We start from the raw sequence: 17,936 nt of genomic DNA, 5'->3' as shown, positions 1-17,936 counted from the left end.
CTGGGCTGAAGGCGGCGCTAAACCGCTGAGCCACCCGGGCTGTCCACCACAGTATTATTTTTTTTAAGTTTTTATTTATATTATAGTTAGTTAACATAGAGTGTAATATGAGTTTAACGTATACAGCTGTGATTCAGCACTTCCGTACAACACCCAGTGTTCATCACAAATGCCCTCCTTAGTTCCCATTACCTGTTTCCCCCATCCCCCACCCACCTACACTCTGGTGACCATCAGTATATTCTCTGTAGTTAAGAGTCTGTTTCATGGTCTACCTCTCTCTTCCCTTCCCCTACGATGGTCTGACCACAGTCTAATTTTAGCACCTTGTACCCATTAGCAGTGACTCTCTATTCCAGTCCCCCTACTGTCACTAGGCAACCACAAATTTACTTTCTGTCTGTAGATTTCCCTCATCTGGACATTTCATATAAATGGAATCATACAAGATGTGGTCTTATGTCTTTCACTTAGCATAATGTTTCTGAGGTTCCTCTGTGTTCTTGCATGTATCAGTACTTCATTCCCTTTCATTACTGAATTTGTATTCCATTGTAGGTATGCCACATTTCATGTATCTATTCATTTGATATATGTTGGATTGCTATGCTTCTTGGCTATTATGACTAATACTGTTATGAAATTTGTGTTCATGTTTTTATGTAGATATATCTTTTTATTTCTCTTGGGTAGATAGTAGAATGGCTGTCATGCTCCCTTTTCAAAAAAATATTTATTTTGAGAGAGAAATGCACAAGGTCAGGGTGGGGGGCAGAGGGAGAGAGAGACAGAGAATCTGAAGCAGACTCCAAGTTCCGCTTGGAGCTCGACTTGGGGCCTAATCTCACCACCCTGAGATCATGACATGAGCCGAAATCAAGAGTTTGATGCCTAACTGATTGAGCCACCCAGGTGCCCCCTCATGTTCTTTTCTGAAGAATATTTTCACTAGATATTGAAATTGATTACTTAAAAAAAAAAAAGCACTTAAAGAAATTATTTTCACTATCCTGGCCACTTCTGTTTCTGGTGATAGATGGGTCATTGTATTATTCTATGCTATATGTAATATGTTGAAAAAATGATAGTAATATGTTGATTTTTTTCCCCCTAAAACTACTTCAAGTATTTTTTTTTCTAATTTTCAGCATTTGATTTTGAAGTTTTCTCTGTTTAACCTTCTTGGAGTTTGCTGAGCTTCCTGGATTTATAAATTACTAATTATCACTAAACGTGGGAAATTATCAGCCATTATTTTCTCAAATATTTTTTTCCTCATTCTGTCTTTTTCTGGGACCTAGTTCAACATATATTGGATCAGTTACTAGTGATCCTCTGTACACTGAGGCTCTGTTCATTTTTTTTTTTTTCTCAGTTGGGGAAAAAAAATCCCTGTTCTTTAGATTGGATAATTTCTTTTGATCTTCCCTCAAGTTTACCACTCTTTTCTCCTGTCCCTAATCTCCTGTTAAGTCCATTTGGTTCATTTAAAATTTCAAATATTATAATTTTCAGTTCTAAAATCTCTCCACTGAGATTCTTCATCACTTCATTTGGACCATGTTCATTTAAGTCTTTGAATGTGTTTATGGTAGCTTTAAAGTCTTTGCTAATTTCAATATCTGAGTCATTTTGGGGCCTATTTCTGTTGACTTCTCCCCCCCCCACCCCCCCGGCTTGAAAATAGATTGCATTCTTCCTGCTTCTGTGAGTGTCTAGTAATTTTTTGCTACATATTAGACATTGTGGATGATGAATTATAGATACTCTCAGTTCAGTTATCTTCATCTGAAGAGTGTCAGTTTTTGTTCTAACAGGCCGTTAAAAATGCTGGCTGAGCACCTTCAAATTGTAGACACTTGGTTTTATACCTTATTAGAGTAATGCCAAGATGTTTACTATGCCAAGATGTTTACTGATCTCTTCTGACTTGGTGGAACAAACTCTAAAATATCCTGCATTGGGCAGTAGGAGAGCTCTGCTTAGTTCTTTTAGCCTTCCAGCTTGTTTTTGTTTGTTTGTTTGTTTGTTTGTTTGTTTTCCTGCTGAGTTTCTTGAAATTTCCTCCATTTATGTTCTCTCTGGGGGATTAGCCAGGTATTTAAAGAGAGTTTATATTAAAGTGTTTGGGGCTCTTTCCTGTGACTCATTCCTTTCCAACTAGATCTTAACTCATTGTGTTTTCTTTTAAGGGTTAAATTCCCTCCAGTGTCTGCCTGCTTTTCAGCACTCTTCAGTGCTTTCAAATAGTTTTTTCCCCCTTACTTTTTGGAATTTAAGGTGTTCTTGGATCACCTCATCAAAATGTACTTTGTTTTATTATTTTTTTAAAGAATTTATTTATTTATTTATTTATGATTTTGTTTATTCATGATAGACACAGAGGGGGAGAGAGAGAGGCAGAGACACAGGCAGAGGGAGAAGCAGGCTTCATGCTGGGAGCCCGATGCAGGACTCGATCCCGGGTCTTCAGGATCATGCCCTGGGCCAAAGGCAGGTGCCAAACTGCTGAGCCACCCAGGGATCCCCTCAAAATGTACTTAAAAAAAATTCTGACAGCATATTATACCCTTATAGTTCTTTATGCACATGATTTTTCTCCTGCTAGTTATTGATTGCTGTGTTCCTGATAACTCTGAAACTTAGTCGTTTAAAACAATGATTTTGTTATGCTTATGGTTTACTGTGGGTCAGTAATTGGCCAAGGGCATGGCCAGGATGGTGTCTCTGCTCCATATATCTGGGGCTTCATTGGGTAAAGCTGGAAGTCTGGGTACTGGACTGGTGCAATAGCTGGAAGAGCAGTCACCTAGAAGTGGCTGCTCACACATCTGGCAGGTGGTGCTACCTGTTGGCTGGGAACCGTGGGCCAGAACACCTGTACATGGTCTCCTCACGGCATTCTGACCTTAGATTTTTTTACATGGCAACTCAGAAGTCTGGTACTAGTGTTCTAGAGAACGAGCTATAAGCTGTGTTGCCTTTTACTATCTAGTCATAGAAGCTGTATGGCAGACATTACATAGAATCACTTCCTCTACTCTACTGGTCAGCCAGTTTTGATTGCCAAGCCTGAGTTCCAGGAGAGGGACATTGATTTCTCAGTGAAGCAGAAGTGTCAGAGAATTGGCAGACATGTTTTAAAACCATCAGGCTCATTTTGTAAATAGTAAACTTCCCCTTGTGTCCCAACACAATCCTGTGTACATGTCAGTCGGTATTCATTAAAGTATTTAATTTTTCTTCCTTAACTCTAGGTCTGGACCTAAAGCCAATTTCTGTTTAAAACTTTAAGAAAGGAAAAGATATTTCACTTCTTAAAAACATTTCCTTAGATTTGAATATTTTTTTCTTTTTATTTGTCGAATACAGAGTTTAATGAAAAATCCATGCTTACGGGGTGAAAATGGCAGGCTTCCTCGATAATTTCCGTTGGCCAGAATGTGAATGTATTGACTGGAGTGAGAGAAGAAATGCTGTGGCTTCTGTGGTGGCAGGCATATTGGTAAGTGAAAAGGCCTGGTTGGTGACACTTTGCCTAATTTTTTGCCCTAAAAAAAAATTTTTTTTTTTAAGATTTTATTTTTTTATTCATGAGAAACAGAGAGAAAGAGAGAGGCAGAGACACAGGCAGAGAAAGAGGCAGGCTCCCCTTGGGGAGCCCAATGTGGGATTTGATCCCAGGACCCAGAGATCATGCCCTGAGTCAAAGGCAGACGCTCAACCACTGAGTCACCCAGGCATCCCTTTGCCCTGAAAATTGTCAATTCCTTTGGATCATGAATACCTTTTCAGAAGTGTTTATTTCACTGTTATTTTAGAGGAATAATTAGAATTCTAGATATTGCTGAACAAAACATGGTAAGCAAGCCCTGGGTTGGTTTGACTTTATAAATTTGTTAAACTGGGCAGCCCCAGTGGCGCAGCGGTTTAGCGCCGCCTGCAGCCCGGGGCGTGATCCTGGAGACCCTGGATCGAGTCCCGTGTCAGGCTCTCTGTATGATGCCTGCTTCTCCCTCTCCCTCTGCCTGTGTCTCTGCCCCTCTCTCTCTCTCTCTCTATGAATAAATAAATAAAATAAAAAAAAATAAATTTGTTAAACTTAATATCTTCAGTTCAAGTGATAATACAATTATTACAAGCAGTAGCATTTTTTAAGTTAATGATACAATATAAGTCCTGTAAGCTCATCAGAGGCTTGGAATTTGATAACCAAATAGTGTTGTGACTCACTGAGATTCAGGATGTGTAGATAGCAGTAAGGACCTGAGGCTGTGTTAGAACTGAAGCCCTGCAGTGCTCTAGGGAAAGGACCCCAGCCCAGTTACCCCCCCGCTGCAGCTCTGACAGGGAAGAGAGGAAGACATTTGTGGAGGAAACACTTGCTTCGTTTTCTTCCTAACATTTTTTTTCTTTTTCAATTTTTTATTACAAAACATGTTAAGCATGTACAGTCAACAAAAATAGAATGGGATCAAGAACCCTACTCATCCCATGTTCAAACAGTCCAGCTTCAGAAAAAAATCACGACCATCTTGCTTTAGTGTTCCATCATCTACTCCCTGCCCTGAGTTTCTGAAGCCAATTTCAGTATCCATTACATTTTTAAAATGTATCTCTTTCAGTATACAGTTCTATACCTGAGGTCTAGTAGAAAAAAAATAAATAACCCAGAGCAGGAATTAAAGATAATTGTGAATTCTCTACTTTTTTTATGCGCTTTGTGGTCATCTCACCTGCACTTAATTTGTCCATGACATTCTTCAAAAGTTCCTCTAAGTCTTTTCAGCTTAGTTTACATAGAAACATTACATTTTACAAACTTATGTTCAGACAGTTAGGCAGCATTTAATCAAACTGCATCATCGATTAAAACTGCAGCAGGCAAAAAAAACCAAAACAATAAAAAAACAAAAAAAAAAAACTGCAGCAAGCTTAAATAGTTTTGGAGACATGACAGCTGACCCCTGGTAATGCAGCTCATTTGTGGAAGCAGAAGAGCTTGGGCATATCAAAAAGGAATGTTCTCTGGAGAGAGTGAGACACATCAGGTAATCAGGAGCTGGTTAGCTGGAGGTTACTTAAGAGAGCTTCAGGGTGCCTGGGTGGCTCAGTGGGTTAAGCATCCGACTCCTGATTTTGGCTCAGGTCATGATCTCAGGGTTGTGAGATCTGGCTCTGTGTTGGGCTCTGCACGCAGCTGGGAGTCAGCTGGAGATTCTCTTCCTCTGCCCCTCCCACTGTGCGCATGTGTGCTCGTGCTCTTATGCTCAAATAAATAAATAATATATTTTAAAGAGAGCTTCAGTGCGTGTAATTATGGAGGATAAAAGAAGAAGATAATTTGTTCCAGATAACACATTTTTTTTTTTTTTTAAATGGAAATTACAGCTATCCCTGAGAAAGGGCCCTAGGTCTGGCTGGGTAGGAATGAGGAGAGAGATTTTTTTTTTTTTAATTTTTATTTATTTATGATAGTCATACAGAGAGAGAGAGAGAGAGAGAGAGGCAGAGACACAGGCAGAGGGAGAAGCAGGCTCCATGCACCGGGAGCCCGACATGGGACTTGATCCCGGGTCTCCAGGATCGCGCCCTGGGCCAAAGGCAGGCGCTAAACCGCTGCGCCACCCAGGGATCCCCGATAACACATTTTTTAAATCTTGAATTGAGAGCAGAACTTCAGAATCTTACACTGATTTGATTAGGTAAATTCAGCTCAGATGTTATCAAGAGTAAGTCAACAAGGGATTCTTATTTTTTATATTTCCACATCCAAAACTCTAAAGTAGAAATATATTATGTTTCATTTATATGGTCTGTAGAAATATAGGAATTTTACAGAGCAAGTAACTTCATGCTAAGCCAAAGTGGTAGTGTTATTTTAATGACTTGGGCTCTTGCACAAGTTTTTTACAGGTTGGTGGATAATGATTGATGCTGCCGTGGTGTACCCTAAGCCAGAGCAGTTAAACCATGCCTTTCACACGTGTGGTGTGTTCTCCACATTGGCTTTCTTCATGTAAGTATGAAAATAATTCTTAATTCAAGATTGTTTTCCAAAAAACATGTTTTCCTTATAGTTTTTAATATCTGGAATAACCTTTTAATAATCAATGGATTCTTCTTTGACATGATAAATATATATTTTTCCCCATTTTATTAAGATTTTAAAAATCAAGAATGAGTGTTGAATTTAGTCACATATCTTTTTAGCATCTATAGATTATCACATGATTTTTCTTCTTATAATATTGTTAAACTGGTCAGTACTGTATTTTATCAGTCCCAAGATTATTTTTTATATTTGAATATTTCTGAATATGGGAGTGCTTCTTATAGTCAGTGTTACCTTATAATTACAGTTGATTTTATATATATGTAAATTTTGGTGGTGGGGAATAAGAGGGTGGGGGGAGAGAATCTATTTTTTTTTTAAGATGTTTATTTATTTATTTGAGGGAGAAAGTGCAGGCACATGGAAAAGAGCCGAAGGGAGCAGAGGGAGAGGCATAAGCGGACTCCACGCTGAGCAGACTTGGGGTCATGACCTTGAGATGATGACCTGAGCTAAAATCAAGAGTCCGATGCTTAACCCACTGAGCCACCCAGGCGCCCCACAATTGATAATATTCCTTTTTCTTGGTGGTAAAAAAAATAATCATGGATCATAAAAAAATCAGTGGCATCTTAGATTTAATGAAATATGTTACATTTCTAGATTGTTTTTTAGAGAATCATTCCTTGAGTATTGTAACACATGGAACTTTTAGCATGGAGAATAATTTATTTTTTTGTGTTTGCCAGTAGCTGACAGGAGGGGGGATTGGCCTCTAATGAGATTGGCCTATGGCTTTTCTTTTTTATTAAATCATTTTTGGGCTTAACTGTTAAATCTCACTTCATAAAAGAGTTTGGAAACTTTCTGTGGATATCTTTTATTAATTTTAAAATACGTTAAAACGTTAAGATTACATAACTTCCTTATACTGTAAAGAGTTATAAAAGTTAAATTGTGGGGGTACCTGGGTGGCTCAGTGAATTAAGTGTCCAACTCTTGATTTTGGCTCAGGGTCATGAGATTGAGCCCCCTGTTGGCTCCACACTGGGGCATGGAGCCTGCTTAAGATTCTCTCTCCCTCTCCTCCTGCCCCTCCCTACCCTGCTGGTGCGCTCTTTCTCTCTAAATAAATATTTTTTAAAAAGTTAAATTGTAGAAGGTAGAACTACTTACATCTATGAAGGGTGCAGAGAAGAGGCTTTTCTACTATACATACTATACTATCTACATTTCTACTATAAATGCACCTTGCTCTAACAAAAATGGGAAGAGCGTGAGTAAAGTGGGCCTGTTTATTATACAGACATCAAATGTGTGACTTTGAGAAATGGATCAGAGAAAATCACTTGACCTTTAACAAAAAGAGGAACTTAACTCTTGATTAATGAGAACCTTAAAATACGATGACTCACCCTGACTCATTCATGTGTAAATGTAAAATAGGCGAAGAACTCAGAAAATTGGCCCCTCTTTCATAATCTCTGGAGACAAGTGATAGTAAATTCTTCTTTTTTTTTTTTTTTTTTTAGTGATAGTAATTTCTTAAAACTAAGTATGTTTTCTGGGTGAAGTTTAGGTAAAGAGTTCTGTAACATTTCTATCCACGAGAATATTTGTTAAGTTAAAAAGAAATGTTCAATTATCCAGATACTGACTTTAATTAGGAGATGTTTCTCTTCGAAATGATATATAAAAAAAAAAAAAAAAGAAATGATATATAAACATCTGTGACTATCTTAGCAGCATCAAAGCTTAGGAGATGATTTTGTGTTGTTGCAGGATAAATGCTGTGTCCAATGCTCAGGTGAGAGGTGACAGCTATGAAAGCGGCTGTTTAGGAAGAACAGGTAAAGGCACTTTGAGTTGTCAGTGTACACTGGCAAAGAGGAATTTATCAGCAGAAAATAAAAGGTCTCTTTATATAGGCCTAGTTATGATTGTATATAATTGTTAAGATTACTCCTAGAAGTTCTATTTTAGTCATGTTTTACTGCTCATAGTATATAAATAAAATGTTATTATTTAAAATCAATGGCTGTTGGAATCCAGGTTACTCCTCTGGCAAAGCTAATGATGGCTTTAGGGTTTAATTAATCAGTTAATCAATTCAGTCATGTAATTACTTAGATGCTCACCTAGTTTAGTTCGCCAGGGTATTAGTTTCTGTAGCCAGCAGAAAGATGATTCTCTTTTTTTTCCTCTTCCCAAGTGTGGCTTAACCCCTTTTAATTTGTTTTTTAAGTCTTTATTCAGTTAATTGTTAGAGCAGGTGTAGTGCTGCTCACATATTCCATATGAATATGGGAATATGTGGCTGTCTTTGATATGCATAGCATGTATTAAGTTAATGGTGTTTCCATTGTGACTCATTCTTAAGACAGCTGCAGAAATGAGCGGAAATCCTAAAGCCTGTTCTTTATATAGGTGCTCGAGTTTGGCTCTTCATTGGTTTCATGTTGATGTTTGGATCACTTATTGCTTCCATGTGGATTCTCTTTGGTGCATATGTTACCCAAAGTAAGTATTTATTTCTCCTTTTTATTTCTTTTTTTCTTAAATTAACTAACTAATTAATTTTACTCCTCTTTTATTTCATAGAGATTCACATACGTCTTTTACATGTAGCGTAGTCCGTTAGCTCCACCTGGAGTAAAATTTAGTGTAACTATTCACTTAGCTTGAAGATACCTAAGTTGTTTAATAAAAGCTGTTAGTGGGGTCGCTGAGTGCAGTGGGATAGCTTGGTTGTGGAATCTAAGCCACTGACAAGACCAGGTAACTCTCAGCCATTTCTAGTGCTTCTGATTACCTTCTTTACCTTGGACAGCCAGGCTGTATACTCGAGGTCCATTTACTGAGGGTTGTAAGTGGTAAAGTGGGAAATCTGTACAGCTCTACAATCCCATATACATAATCCTAAAATCCACAAAGTGCTGTAAGTTAGGTTTCTCATAACCAGATTGGCAGCCAAACCTGACCTAAGTTGACAGGGGCTCCTTATGGTCTTTATTCCATTGAATTGATATTCAGATGTTTTCTTGCTAGAATGTGGTTGTATTTCCTTGTGGAGGCTGGTCCCAACAGAGCTGGGCTGCTATGTTGTATTTCTGCCCTGCATCACCATTCCTACATGTGAAAATTTCTGAATTCCAAAACATACCTTGCCTCGAGAGTTTCAGCTCAGGGGTATAAACCCCAGTATTCCACTGAGATGTCCTCTCTCCAACCCAGCCTGGAATTTTTAGGCATAGGTACAGGGGAGATTTTTAGGGGTAAGACTGAAGACATGACTGTAGCCTTCATGCAGAAACCTGCTCACTCACTCAGTGGAGTGAGCTCACAGTGCACCATCCTGAGTTTTGTGGCTACTCCAGGCACCATGGTTTTCCTCCAGGGTGGGGTCAAAAGGCAGGATCCAGTCTTAGAAGAACCTGCTTTTCTCTCCCTTCACTTCAAAGACCAGGAGTCTGTTTCAGATAACACGTAACACCACTTACTCATCTTCTGATCCTTCTACCCCTGCAATCTCTTTGTCTAACTGCCGCATGGCCTTGTCCTTACCCACAGCTGATGTTTTAATACCCTTGATAGGACTCCTTCAATTCCTAGCTCTATCTTTGAAAATTTTTGTCTTTCAGCACAAAATAACTTATTTCCTGGAGCACCTGGGGGGCTCAGTGATTGAGTGTCTACCTTCAGCATAGGTCATGATCCAGGGGTCCTGGGATCAAATTCCACATTGGGCTCCCTGCTCAGCGGGGAATCTGCTTCTCCTTCTGCCCCTCCCTCTGCTTGTGTGCGCTCTCTCTCTCTCACATGCTCTCTCTCAAGGAAATAAATAAAATCTTAAAAAAAAAATAAGTCAGTACAAGTGGTTGACTGCTGTTTAGATAATATTATTCATCAAATATATCTAAAATGTAGGGGTGCCTGACTGGCTCAGTTGGAGGGACAGTGTACAACTCTTGATCTCAGGGTTGTGAGTTTGAGCCCCACGTTGGGTGTAGAGATTACAAGAAAGAAAGAAAGAAAGAAAGAAAGAAAGAAAGAAAGAAAGAAAGAAAGAAAGAAAGAAAGAAAGAAAGAAAGAAAGAAAGAAAGAAAGAAAGAAAGAAAGAAAGAAAGAAAGAAAGAAAGAAAGAAAGAAAGAAAGAAAGAAAGAAAGAAAGAAAGAAAGAAAGAAAGAAAGAAAGAAAGAAAGAAAGAAAGAAAGAAAGAAAGAAAGAAAGAAAGAAAGAAAGAAAGAAAGAAAGAAAGAAAGAAAGAAGAAAGGTTATTTTAATTAAAAATACTAATGGAGGACACAGTTCTAGTATGAACCTCATGTAAAGGAAAGTGCTTTATTAAAAACGGCTTTATTAAGATATAATTTGCATTTCAAGTAATTTACCCCTTTAAAGTGTATGTTTCAGTGTTTTTAATATACCTAGAGTCGTGCTACCATCACACAATCCAATTTTTTTTTAAAGATTTTATTTATTTGAAGGGGGCTGGAAAGCATAAGTCAGGGGAGGGGCAGAGGGAGAAACAGACTCCCCCCACTGAGCAGGGAGCCGGATGGCAGGCATGATCCCAGGACCCTATGCCGAAGTCAGACACTTAACCACCTGAGCCACCCAGGCACCCCACATTCTGATTTTAGAACGCTGTCATCCCAGAAGAAACCCCTTACTCATTAGCAGTCACTTCCATTACCTTCTCCACCAGCCCTAGATAACCACTAATCTGTCTTTGTAGATTTGCCTATTTCATATAAATGCAATCATATAGGGAAGTGTGTTTTAAGCTCACTCTGTCCCTGACTCTAAGTACTATTACTGATTTCCTTGGAAAATCTACTTAGTGACTTCAAGCAACTGGTGGAACTTTCCAGTTTCTGTTATGAAAATGGGCATAAATTATCATTTCTGGAAGGTGTGTAGGGAAGTAGGAAGTTTGTAAAGGTTGTGCAGTCATTGGTTTTGTGTGTTTTTTTTTTAAAGAACTAGTACACAATGAGAAATTTCTCAATTGTGGGGATGCCTGGGTGGCTCAGCAGTTGAGTGTCTGCCTTTGGCTCAAGGCGTGATCCCCCGGGGTCCTGAGATCAAGTCCCGCATTGGGCTCCCCACAGGGAGCCTTCTCCCTCTTTCTGTGCCTCTGTCTCTCTTTCTATCTCGCTCATGAATAAATAAATAAAATAAAATAAAAAAAGAAATTTCTCAGTTGTGGATTTCATCTTTTTATTTGTACAGCAGTGCTCATTATATATACTTTCCTGTTTATAAATTGAATATGCTTTTGCTTCAGAGAGCATTTCTGACACATATTTCAAATCTTTTGTTGTGCAGATTTTCTTGACCTATGACTAATCATAATAGCAGCTAACATTTACATAGCACTTTATGGGCCAAGTACTATTCGAAGCACTATACACACAGTCATACATTTCTCATACTCTGTGGGGTAGGTGATGTTATAATGCCCATTTTACAAATGAGGAAACTAAGGCATAATAAGACTAAATAATTTGCCCACTATAAGTATACAGATTATTAGACTACTAAATCATCAAGAATTAAATTGTATCTTTCTTACATTTTTTTTAAGATTTTATTTATTTATTCATGAGAGATAGAGAGACAGAGACATAGGCAGATGGAGAAGCAGGCTCCCATGGGGAGCCTGATGCGGGACTTGATCCCGCCCGGGATCCTGGGATCACAACCTGAGCCAAAGGTAGACATTCAACCACTAAGCCACCCAGGCACCCCCATTTTTGTATTTCTATACAATAGTTTTCCCCCCACCTTTTCCATGGGGGTTATATACCAAGACCCCCGCCATGGATGCCTGCAACCATGGAGAGTACTGAACCCTACCTGTACTCTGATATCCCTATACATGAGAAGCTATGATAAAGTTTGAGGAGCTATGATAAAGTTTGAGGAGCTATGATAAAGGTTGAGCACAGTAAGAGATTAACCACAAGGACTAATAATAAAATGGAACAATTATAACAGTATACTGTAATAAGTTACATGAATATGGTCTCTCTCTCTCTCTCTCAAAATATCTTGTACTATAATCACCCTCTCATTCTGGTGATGATGTGAGATAACAACACATCTGTGTGACTAGATGAAGGGAGGTGAGTGATGTAGCTTTAGGCTACTGGTGACCTACTGATAACCCATCAGGAGGATCATCTGCTTGATCGAGGATAAGTGAAACCTCAAGAGGCAAAACTGCAAATAAGGGCAGAGCGAGCTACTGCTGCTTCCTTAGCAGCTCTCTTGCAGCTACAAGCAAATAGGAATCGCCTTAGACAAAAAAGAGAATCTACGAAGTTCACTGTCTTTTATCCAGAGTGAGAATAAGATGTTTTGGGAGAATAAGATGGATATTTTCTTCCTAAAGTTTCATCATAGATAATGAATAATAGCCGTATTTTATAATATACAGAGTGTGTCATTGTGAGTGGCACAAATACTGCACCACTGCCATTTGCCTTTTGCAATCTTCTAATCTGTTTTTACTTTGTATGTGCAGATACTGATGTTTATCCAGGATTAGCTGTGTTTTTTCAAAATGCACTTATATTTTTTAGGTAAGTTGCCTAATTTCTTAACCACACCTAAAGCATTTACAGAAATCTCACTTCATTATAAGAGCAGCATATAGAATGAAACATGTATAAATCCTTTGAATTAGTTAACAGTGTGTAGAACTTCTTTGAAAAGGTGAAAATTCCGCTGTTGTATAAAGGGGCATATGTAAACTATTTAATTGGGGTCCTGCTCTGAGCTAAGAGCTCAGCTGGATGATTTATATATGTTGCCTTTGCAGTTCCCATGTAATTGTCTAAAATACTACTTACAAACCAGGTGATGCTCCCATTTTATAGATGAGGAAATAAGGTTCAAAGCCTACTTCGGGACACCAGCTAGTAATTGCAGAGCAGAGACTTGAACCCAGACTACTCTTCCATAGCCTATTAAAAACCATACCAGGTTTTATTTAAAAAAAAAAAAAAACAGAAATCAGATTTAATATATGTTATTATCATGTCATATAAAAAACTGGTTAGGAAATTGAATTTTTGATTAAGTATTTAAGAAAAGTAAATAAAAAAACGAAGCAAAAGTATTTTTCAGGGGCAATCTTCTAAAAAAACCCTAAAATAAAGCTCATGGGGCACCTGGGTGGCTTAGTTGGTTAAGCATCTAACTCTTGATCTCAGCTTGGGTCATGATCTCAGGCTCATGAGTTTGAGCCCCACATTGGAACTTACTAATAAAAATATTAAGCCCATATCCTATGCTTTTCAGAATGAATGTCTTTTAACATAAAAATAAGTATTTTAGGCATCCACTTATAAATTTATAGCCCTACCCCCCAAATCATTAAGATCTAAGCGTTGAAGAACTTTGTTTTTGTCACTGTTTTAAAGCAACCTGATTATTATGTGCTGAGATGAAGCCTTCTGCATGTTTATTCTGTTTGGGGTTCATTGAGTTTCTTGGATCTCTCTGTGGGTTTCGTTTTCATTGAATTTGGAATCTTTTCAGCCATTATTTATTCAAAGATTTTCCCCCGTCCATCCCACTGTCGTCGGAATCCATATATACTGGGCTTCTTGAGTCATTACCCCTAGTACTTCGTCCTTTTTTGGTTTTTGTTTTCTGTGTTTCATTTGGGACACTTGCTCTTGTTATATCTTTATGGTCACACTAGTCTCCTCTCCTGCAGGTGTCCACTATCACTCCTATCCAGGGGTGTGTCACCTCAGACACATGGGTTTCATCTCCATTTGCTTGATTTTCCTTATTTCTCCTTAACATGCTCACACTCTCCAGCACCTTCTTGAACATAGGACGCATGTTTATTAACTGTTTCAGAGTTCCTCTGTGTCAGTTCTGAGTCTCTGCTTGTTAATTTCTACTCTATTTTGGGTCTTTCTCCTTTCAGTTGCTTCTTCACATGCAGCTGGTTGTGGGGGTGGGGGCTGGATTTTTTGGCATTCCTTTAAACATTTTTTATCTTCATCCTGGGTGCACTTAGGTCACTCGGAGACAGTTCGATCCTTTTGAGTCTCGCTTGTAAGCTTTGGAGGACAGAGCCAGAGCTGCCCCAGTCTAGGGGTGACATGTCCCCTGACTAAGGGGGTGCATTTTATGCACCATCGATTCTGAGGCTTCCCACTGCTTAGGAGGTTGGGAAGTCTTCCCAGCCCTGTGACAGCTCTGGGACTTACTCCTTCCCTCCCCTTGAGTAGTTTCTTCACATTCATCTGCTCATCAGTTCTCAGCAGAAGACTCAAGGGGAGTCTCCTGCATGTCTCCCTCTCTCCTTAGCCGTGTGTACTCTGCCTCACGGACTCTAGCCGCTTTGGCCTCTCTGAACTCTCAGCTCCGTCCCCTCCGTTTAAGGAGACCGCTGTGCTCTGCTCTCTTACTGCATCGTGGCCTGGACACTCGTGGCTTTCAAAGATGTTTGATGGTTTCTGCTGTCTTGTAATTATTTCCTGGCATGTGACCAACAGTCCTTTGGGGATACAGTTGAGTTTTCCTGAAGACATCTTAGGCACTGTTTAGAGTTTCAAGATCTTAGATCTTCAAGATCTTTCAAGATCTCAGATATCAGATCTTGAAACTCTAATCTAGGGACTCCTGGGTAGCTCAGTGGTTGAGCATCTGCCTTCAGTTCAGGTCGTGATCCTGGGGTCCTGGGATTGAGTTCCTCATTGGGCTCCCTGTAGGGAGCCTGCTTCTCCCTCTGCCTGTCTCTGCCTGTCTTTCTGTGTTGTTCATGAATAAATAAATACAATCTTAGAAAAGAAAAGAAAAGAAAGAAAAGAAAAGAAAAGAAAAGAAAAGAAAAGAAAAAAGAAAAAAGAAGAAAAAGAAAGAAAGAAAGAAAGAAAAACTCCTGTGCTCATGTGCCCTGGCTACTGCATTAACTGAATGCTCAGCTCAGAGCCTGGCAAGTTAACCACCCTTCTGTGTGCTTCCTCTGTGCTGGGCCTTTCTAAGTAGCAGAGTGTGGCTCCTATGTCTGTGGCCACTCTTCCTCTGCTTCCTTTGCAGCTGGCCCTCCACCCACTGGCTACTAACTTTTGAAGTTTCTTACGGCTCAAGTCCAGGCCTCTTCTCCCTCAAAGTGAACTCCTTTATGCTCAAGACCTTGATTACTGCATATATGCCAATGAGTCACAAGGGTCTGTCTCCACGTCTGAACCAAGTGTCCACTTTCCTCCCTCTCCTGGGTGGCTGACATTTCAAATCCAACACATCCCGTGTACCCACAGCTCAACTTACGGCCCCAGCGTGCCCTACCTCTGTCCCCTGCACCCTCCTTCTTCCCCCTGTACTTCACCAAGATCATTTCCACCCTTCCTTCAGATCCCAGCTCAGCCGCCACTTTCTCAGGAAGACCTTCTCGACCTCTCTAGCTACTTCTGTTTCACTTTCTTGGCACCAGGTGTGTTGCCTTTACAGCATTTTTTTTGCTGTTGAAATTTGATGGTCTTCCTCAGGCTCTCAGCTCTGCTCTTGAGTACCATTTGCTTTGCTGTGACTCCAACATTCCTAGAACTTAGCTAGGGCCCGCTGCCTAGCCAGTCCTCCGGGGACGGTAATTATATGGTAAATGAATGAAGAAGTGCGGCCTGGTCTGTTTTAGGATTCCTCGGTTATCAAAGCCCAGGTATGACCTAAGCCCAGCGATGTAAAGTGGCCCTCATCCCTGTGCTATGAGAAATGCCTCTTTTCCTTACAGGTTTTCTATCTAATAACTTCCCAGGCTTTAAGAAAGTCTATTTAATCAACCAAGCTTAGCCATCAAGGCCAACAAACTGCTGTATAAAATGAGCACATTCAGACCAGTACCACTGCAGTCTTTATTTTTAGAAATTGATCCAGAGGAACCAGGGAGATACCTGTCAAAGCATGCTTAGAAAGTGACTTCTTTGTTGCTCATTCCCATGCACTGTTTCCTCATGATTTCTTTTAATATCTTTCTAGCACTCTGATCTACAAATTTGGAAGAACTGAAGAGCTTTGGACCTGAGAGCACTTCTTAGAGCACACTTCCTTTTCTTTTGTTATATTTGTAGATAAGTTTTCTTCCCTCGACATGATTTACACATTGCCAAACGGGATAGATTGTACATTAAATGTTCTGTTTCTTTACACTTCTGTGCTCTGAGTTTTAAAATAGTTTGATGAAGTTTCTGTGCTTTTTTAAAAAATCATTTAATAGATTGTTAATATGTATATAATATAAAACTATATGGATGGGATGATAAGAATCAGTTTTTTATTCCTAAAGACTTAAAAGCTTGATCTATTCCTTGAGCCAGGGTTATATCTTCATGTCATTTTAAGAGTTAACCATTGTGTTTTAGTATCTTTAATTTCTGAAGATGTGCAAAAAAAAAAAAAAAAAATACAGCTCCATGTACCTGAAATAAGCACTGAGCCATTAGAAAGGATATTTCAGCAAGTTGTAATTTATTTTGGCTTAAAAATGAGATTTTTTTAAAGGAAAGGTGTTTGTTCATATGTATTAAAGAAGTGGACTTTTATATGAAGATTTTTTAAATGCCTGAAGGACCAGTTTGAAAGCCTCTTTTAAAGACAATTCCTCCAACGTGACTTTATTTGAGAACGAATAATACGAGGTCAAATAAGCTCAGCTTCATATGGTTAATGTGAAAAGGCTGTAAGGCAGCTCAGCAACATGCTTCTTGTAAAAGCAGCTCCAGGGATCCATCTAATGGGATTCTCTTTTGGCAGGCTGTTATTTTCTGACATTACAAAATTCAGCATCAAGCAAGTTTGAGACAATTGCAGTCTAAAAGCATGAACCATATAACAAAAACTGGAATAATTAGTTTCAAGATAAAGCACTTCTTCCCAAAGGGAATCATTATGACCTAGTGAAAAATTAGGCATTTCTTCCACTTAGTTACCACCTGCAAGTGTCTCTCTGCGGTAGCTCTTGCACTTTGGGTGAACTCTTCCTGCAAAATATATCTTTAACCTGAAAGTCCATATTCCAGTCGAAACCTCCTTTTGCTGAGTTTGAAGCACTTTTTTTGCACCGTGTGTATTCCTAGGAGAGATGTCAAAGCGGTGGTTGGGTCCTTATTGCTATGTTTGCTTTATAGAGGCTTCGTGTTGCACTTTTTTCCTCCAGAGGGATTATACAGCACCTTTTGTTGTAAGACAGAATAATAGCAATGGTATTAATATGCAGCTTCTAACAAGCCTTATTTTGATTTTACCTTCTCTCCTCTCTGAGAGGATTTACCGTGCACAGAGTATGAAGCGGTTGTGGAATGCTGTGCATTTGTCTAGACGCCTTCTTGTTTCATTATTCCTTCCAGTGTCAGTTGTCTTGCTTCCAACAACTTGTAAGACCATTTACTGGTTGCCACTCTCTTGTAACGTGTTGCAATAAATATTACTTCTCACACATCCCAATATTGTGAAATCATTTGGAGAAAACAAACCATAAGAATCTGCTTGTTGTTCACTTTCAGTTATTCGAGTGGACCTGGTCAAAGAAGCAGTTTCTCTTTGTGACATAAAGAGAAATAGATTATGCTCAGACTCGTAAAATGCTAGTATGAAGGCTAGCGAAGGGCATGCCGGAAGACCAACTGAAATAGTGGCTGTTGTCTCTATTCCTGATTCTGGCATGAATTTGTTTTGTACTTGTGAGCAAATCACTCAATCTTCCTCTGTTTACTCACTTAAAAAAGGCGTGTCTGGGGGGGTAATGTTCATACCCTTACAGGTATTGTAAGAAAAGATGGAGCCCTCTATAATCATCTAAAAATACATGAGGGGCACCTGGGTGACTCAGTTGGTTAAGAGTACAACTCTTGGTT

General features: G+C 39.2%; 1 protein-coding gene across 5 annotated transcripts in view; it reads left to right on the top strand.

Moving 5' to 3' along the window:
- TMEM50B (transmembrane protein 50B) overlaps positions 1-17,520 on the top strand; it is a 55,989-nt gene extending 38,469 nt beyond the window's left edge. For all 5 annotated transcript variants that reach the window (XM_077879065.1, XM_077879066.1, XM_077879062.1 and 2 more), the window contains 6 exons: positions 3,373-3,505; positions 5,907-6,019; positions 7,838-7,905; positions 8,483-8,575; positions 12,590-12,647; positions 16,063-17,520. In XM_077879065.1, the coding sequence (XP_077735191.1) occupies positions 3,407-3,505; positions 5,907-6,019; positions 7,838-7,905; positions 8,483-8,575; positions 12,590-12,647; positions 16,063-16,108 (477 nt within the window). In that variant the 5' untranslated portion in view covers positions 3,373-3,406 and the 3' untranslated portion in view covers positions 16,109-17,520. The remainder of the gene's footprint in view (positions 1-3,372; positions 3,506-5,906; positions 6,020-7,837; positions 7,906-8,482; positions 8,576-12,589; positions 12,648-16,062) is intronic.
- Positions 17,521-17,936: the final 416 nt, after the last annotated feature.

The sequence above is a fragment of the Canis aureus genome, chromosome 30 (assembly GCF_053574225.1).
Source record: "Canis aureus isolate CA01 chromosome 30, VMU_Caureus_v.1.0, whole genome shotgun sequence".
NCBI lineage: Eukaryota > Metazoa > Chordata > Mammalia > Carnivora > Canidae > Canis > Canis aureus.
The sequence above is the reverse complement of the archived record's forward strand: the minus strand, read 5'-3'. Positions and strand labels throughout refer to the sequence as shown.